Source organism: Myotis davidii, unplaced genomic scaffold (assembly GCF_000327345.1).
Source record: "Myotis davidii unplaced genomic scaffold, ASM32734v1 scaffold758, whole genome shotgun sequence".
NCBI classification, from domain to species: Eukaryota; Metazoa; Chordata; class Mammalia; order Chiroptera; family Vespertilionidae; genus Myotis; species Myotis davidii.
In genome coordinates, this window is record NW_006288951.1 from 374,153 (window position 1) to 379,921 (window position 5,769).

Sequence of the window (5,769 nt, forward strand, 5' to 3'; positions counted from 1 at the left end):
CCCCACACCAGGAGAGGTGGGCTCTCTGGAGGGTCTCCTCCCACCACCAAGGCACCCTGGGAGAAGGCAGTGTCACCACAGCCCCTGGCCATCGTGCCCAGGCCTCGGGACAGAGTGGCTGAGGGAAGGCCTGGCCACCCCTCCTCCTGGACCCTACAGGCTGGCCCTGCAGCAGGAAGCCAGGCCACCGGCCTGGTGAACAGTGGAGCTGAGCCTGGCCTAGCAGCTCCTCCCCTGGGAGGCAGGGGACAGGCTGAAAGGGCCTGCAGCCCCTCCTGCTCCTCCCAGCCCCTAGCACCACTAGACCCAGAGGAAATCCTAGCCAGCTCTTTGGGAACTTCTACCGTAACCTCTATGTCAGGTCAGAGAGACTGAGGCTCGGAGAGGAAAAGGGCTCCCCCAAGGTCCCACAGGAAAGTCCCGGGGGCGTCTCCAGGTGATGTCCCTGGGCAGGAAGATGGGGGTGGGGAGAGCTGGGGATCCTGCCCTCCCAAACCCCTGCTCCACGATGGAAGGGGACAGGGGGCTGGCCAGGGCCCGTCCCGTGGCCCGCCTGGGGAGAGCACACTCACCGGCAGGGAAGGGGTTGAGCTGCACAGTGGAGAGGAAGCGGCGCACGGTACCGTAGAGGTGGTCCAGGGGCCCCGGAGCGCGCACGCGAGGGGCCAGCCACCGGTCCCTGGCTGCCCGCGTGAAGGTCAGGCGCGTAGCCGGGCCAAGGGACTCACAGTCCGTGGCCCGCGCCCCCGGCAGGCTCAGGGCCAGCATCAGGCCCAGGCCCAGAAGAGACGCCATGAGGTCGCCGCGGCTGAGGGCAGGCGGATGTGGGCTCAGGCGGCAGAGAGTGCAGGAGGAGCACAGGGCCGGCCGTGCATCCTTTACCAGCCTCGTCCTTCAGATCTCAAAACTGGCCGGACGGGTTTGGGCTCCAGAGCCACCTGGGCGCCCGCCCAGAGCCCAGAGCGCTGGAAGGGCAGGGCAGAGGCCTGGAGTTGGGGGGCAGGGCCTGTTTGGACCGCCCTCAGCACCTGGGATGTGGGAGCCTGGCGCTCTGGCCCCTCCCCAGGTCCTCCTGGGAGGGCTGCCTGCGAGCTGGGTTAGAGGCACACTCAGTAGCTCTGGATTGGCTAGCAAGGCCCAATTGCAAATATTACATTCTGTGCTCAGACTGGGGGCTGGGAAAACAGCCCCCCAGGGAAGCCCTGGCCCCAGGGTGGCAAGAACAGCCTTCCAGGCCCAAGAGCCAGGCTCCTCTCCCAGCTCCTTCTGGGGCCCGCGGCCCTCTCGCTCACACCTCTGCTGCCAGCCCATCTGCACCAGACAGGCCACCAGGCTTTGACCCGAGTGGCTCTCGGAGGGGCCACTCAGGCCGGCACAGGCCTTTGGGTGGGTAGGTTCCCATCAATGTGGGCCCCCTGGCCCAGGAGTGCCCCATCCAGTCACAGCAGAGAGAACTGGTCCAGGCTGTGCCCTGCGATGTGTCTGCACAGGCCTCTGCTTTCTAAATGGCTGTGTGCCTGATACCGAGACACTGCCTGTGGCTGGGGAAGTACGCCAAGCGAATGGTTTGGTCCTGGCAGCATTATCCATCACACCAAACCCACCCGATGGCCACCCGACGAGGGAATCAGTAAAATGAGCATCTCATATGGCACACCGGGCGGTCATTCAAGAAACGGCTGTGGAGATGGCTCTTTGACCAGGAAGATACAGGGCACAGATGCGAGCAAATGGCTGATCACGCGACAGCACGCGAGGGAAGGCATAAAACTCGAGCAGCTGTGGATAACCCGCTGAAATCACGGGCGATTTTTATTCTCTTCTGCTCATCTCTACTGCCCAACTTATTTGCCCGGCACATGTGTTGTTTGTGTCCAAAGAAGTAATAGGAGTTTTTGAGTTTCCATGGGAGCCCTGGAGGGAGGGCTGCTGCCCTGGTTTTCGGGGTGAGTGAGTTGCTCAGGGATGTTTTGCTACTCATGGGGGCGGGGGGGGGGGGGCCTTAAATCTGAGTCAGGGCCAAGTCGGCAGTACATCCTTACCCTTCCCATCGCTGCCCCGCAGTTTTCTTAGAGCTGGGGGTCAGGAGGCACAGTCATGGAAGGAAGAGCCCTGTTAATAACGGGGTATTCGTCAAAGGGTGACTCAGAGATGAGGATCGCTGCAGGACGGGCTGGGGGTGTCCTGGCTCCTCAGTTCCGGTGGCGGGGGAGGTGGGGGGGGGCAGCTCTGCCCCTGGAGGTACAAGGCAAGTACATGGCGGGAGGCCTCTGACCACTCTGCCCTGGCACTGCCGCATAAATGCAGGCCGTGCCCAACTCCCACCCTTCCAGTCTGACTCACTGAGCCCAGCACCTGTGCTGGGGCGCCCCGCCCCCAGACTGCCATCAGGAAGGGCTGCTCTCCCCAGCACCTGCCTGCCCCTCCTCTTCCTCTCCTCCTCCAAGTGGAGCTGTTAAAAAGTTACTCGCCTGGCGATGGCTTTCTGACTTCACTTCTGCCGCCAGCAGGATGGAAATACCCCTTTCCCAGCTGGACCCCCTCCACTTATGGAGCCACTGGTAGCTACGATTGGGCTTTTTTTTTTTTTTGGTATTTTCTGAGTTGGGCACACCAGGGGCAGCAGAGAAACCCTTGGGGCTCGGGGCCATGAGCAGCCCGGGCCCCCAGGCTTGCTTCTCACCCTTCCTCTCTTCTTGACTCAAAGACACGTTTTCTCCAAGAAAAGACAAGGGTACCAGCCTCTTTCTTAGCTGAGGGCAGAGGGTTGATGGAGACACTGAATCTGCCTGCTTGACAGTGGCCAAGGTGAGGCCAGAAGAGGGGAGCGTCCGGAGTCAGTGGCCACACCAGGCCTGTCCTTCCCAAGTAATTCTCTCTCTCTTTTTAATCCTCACATGAGGGTGTGTAGAGAGAGGAAGGGGGCAGGGGGTGGGGGGGAGAGAGAGAGAGAAAGGGAGAGAACAGTTGTCTCCTGCATTCACCCGACCAGGGATCGAATCTGCAACCTTTTTGGTATGTGGGATGGTCTCCAACCCACTGAGCCACCGGGCCAGGCCCCCGAGTGGAATCTTGATGGAGCAATCTGTCATCAGACTGGCTGGCCAGCCCGACTCCTCCCCTCCCACAATCCCACCTGGGAGAGCAGGCAGGGCTTAGGGGCCTCAGGGGCGCTGGACAGAGCAGGAAATGAAACTGCTGGAGGGCCGAGCAGATGGGCTGTGGGGGCTGGGCTCACTGGCAGCAGCCGTGCCCCTGCAGCAGGCTAGAGGGCTTTAGGAAGTGGGACGGGGTTTCACGGTCGGTGCTGCTCTGCCTCCTTTTACTCATGCCTTTCTGGGCATGGGGCATATGCAGGTCCCTTCCTCTTGCTACCCCCTGGGGCCCTCTGCCCTGGAAATTCTTTGATTGACCTGGGATCAGCTAACCATGGTTACCTTGGGAACACTTCCTGGGGCCACGTTCCCAACCCCTGGCTCACACATTCTCAGTTTGATGGTCCCTAAACCTGACAGCCCTGAGCTAGGAGAGGGGAGTGTGGGGGTGGAGACCTGGACAAGGGGAGGGACTTCCCCCTCCAGAAAGCAGTTGGGAGGACACCAGTTGTGGCCACCCTCTGGGAACAGAAATGTCCAGCTGTCCTCAGAAAAACAGCAGACCAGAGGGCTGCTTCCTCTTTTTGCTGCCTCAGGTGTCCACGCTGTGCCCTAGGAACAGGTCGTAAACCAACCCAAAGGGCAAAGACCGGGCCGCCGAGGCTAGAGCGGGCATGCACGGGCCACAGAGGCTGGAGCAGGGCACTGCCGTAGTGGACACATTTGATGGCAAGACGCAAACACCCGCTAAGGCCGTGAAAGATCTGAGAAGTGGGAATTTGTAGTAGGGATAGGAGGCATTTGAGGAGTGCAAGCATGGGAGCTGGAACTGGGCCTGGGGGGCTTGGAGCCCAGACCCTGTGCCCGCTGCTCTGTCTCAGACGGTCCCTCGGGCCAAGGTTCTCCCCAGCCCGCACTGTGTGGGATCCTGTGTCCAACAAGGCAGAGCAAGCCGTCCTGCCCATGAGAATGGACCTGTGCTCCCAGGTAGGCGGCCAGCACAGCCCGCAGCACCCCAGGCCACATTCTGAGTCCTGGGGGAAGAAAACATCGGCCCCCCTGGAAGCAGCACCCCCCAGGCCACCAGGGTCCAGCCCTCCGTGACAGCCTCACATGGCGCAGGCGCGGCTGCTGGGCCAGCGCAGCGGGCGGTGGGGTGTGGGGACAGTCCGCTGAGCAGGCGGTAACACTCTAAGGGTGCTGGTCACAGTTGTGCCAAAAAGCCACCAAATGCAGAGGCCACCCAATGAGCGTCATTCTGAAAGTTCTAGGTGAGAATTAAGGGCTGCCTTGGTGAGAACATTTGGTGAGGATTTCCATCACCGTGAGCCTAGAACCAACTCTGGTTTCTTGTCTCTCATTCTTGCATCCAATCAACTGTGTCTTTCCAGTGCCACCTCCCAAGCAGGTCTCCAGAATGGACCATGGTAGCCCTGGCCTGTGTTTCCCAGTGGTTAGAGTGCTGACCCTGGCACCAAAGGGTCACAGGTTCAATGCTCGGTCAAGGGCATGTACCTTAGTTGCAGGTTCAATCCCCTGGCTCCAGTCGGGGTGAGTGAGTGAGGAAACCCAGACTATGTGACTCCCTGGCGTCAAGCCCTTCAGCGCTTCAGCGCCCACACCAGCCTCAGGGTAAGTGAAAGCCATCATCTGTGCCACCGGGTCCCTCACTGGGGGCCTCTCAGCCCCACGCAGCTTCCGGAAGTGCTCGCTGTCACTGTCACACTCCTCTCTGCCCTTCTCTGCCCACGTGATGCCCCCCGGCATTGTCCTCACCTCTCTTTTACCCCATGTCTGCCCATCCTTTAGCCTGGGCTCCGTGCCATCTTCTCTTGGAGGCCCTGGCGTTCCCAGCGCAGTGAGGGATCCCTTCAGGCCCACGTTACCGGTGCGTTACCGGTGCGCACGTCTGCCTCCCCGGTGCTCGGACTTGTATCCCCCACCTCAGCCCCAGCACAGTCCCCGCACACAGGCATGCTCCATACATGTCTTCCTGGCCTTGAGGAAAGCGGGTTTCAAAACATTCAAAGGTAAAACATGTTCTCAAGACCAGAGCTTGAAAGTGAGTGGGCTTCCAGAGGAGATGGGAGTGTCTCCAGCTGCAATCTGCGCGTGTGGGGTGGTGGGCCTGTGAGGGAGGGTGGGGCGGACACGGAGGTGCTCCCTGGTGAGCACCTTGTGCCTGGGGCCGACTTCCTGACTTCCGAGCCTTGCCAAGCAGTAAGGACAAGCAGTAAGGCTTGGCACGTGCTGGAAGGTTCCTGTGACAGCCAACAGAGGCCTGGCTCTCACAGGGCCATGGGCATGGCCAGGAGGACGGAGGCGTGCGGGGCCTCAGGCAGCCTCCCTGTCAGAAGTGGTCAGGCTGGGGGGAGGGGGGAAGGGGACAGGGCCCAGGACCACAGGCTCTCGGTGGCAGGGGGAGCTTCCAGAAGAAGCAGCCAGTGCTAGAGGCCCTCCAGGAGGGCTTCCTGTGGGGGCTTCTGTGCTGGCAGCCCAGGCCCCGGGGGAGGTTCTGCACCCTCTGCCTGGCCAGGGGAGCCCCTTGGGACCAGGGGGTTGCCTCGTCTTCACGCCTCTTTGGTGTCTGCATCTGCTGAGAAGACAGTGTCTTCCTCGTTACCACGGCCTCCCAGGCCCCCTCTCTCCAGGTCAGCTCCCTGCTCTCCTGCTG

General features: G+C 61.4%; 1 protein-coding gene across 2 annotated transcripts in view; it reads right to left on the reverse strand.

Annotated features, from left to right (window-relative positions):
• Positions 1-946, reverse strand: part of PROM2 (prominin 2) — a 14,911-nt gene extending 13,965 nt beyond the window's left edge. Inside the window, exon 1 of one of the 2 annotated variants that reach the window (XM_015562262.1) lies at positions 573-946. In XM_015562262.1, the coding sequence (XP_015417748.1) occupies positions 573-795 (223 nt within the window). In that variant the 5' untranslated portion in view covers positions 796-946. The remainder of the gene's footprint in view (positions 1-572) is intronic. The other variant, XM_006761150.2, reaches the window with a different exon arrangement.
• Positions 947-5,769: the final 4,823 nt, after the last annotated feature.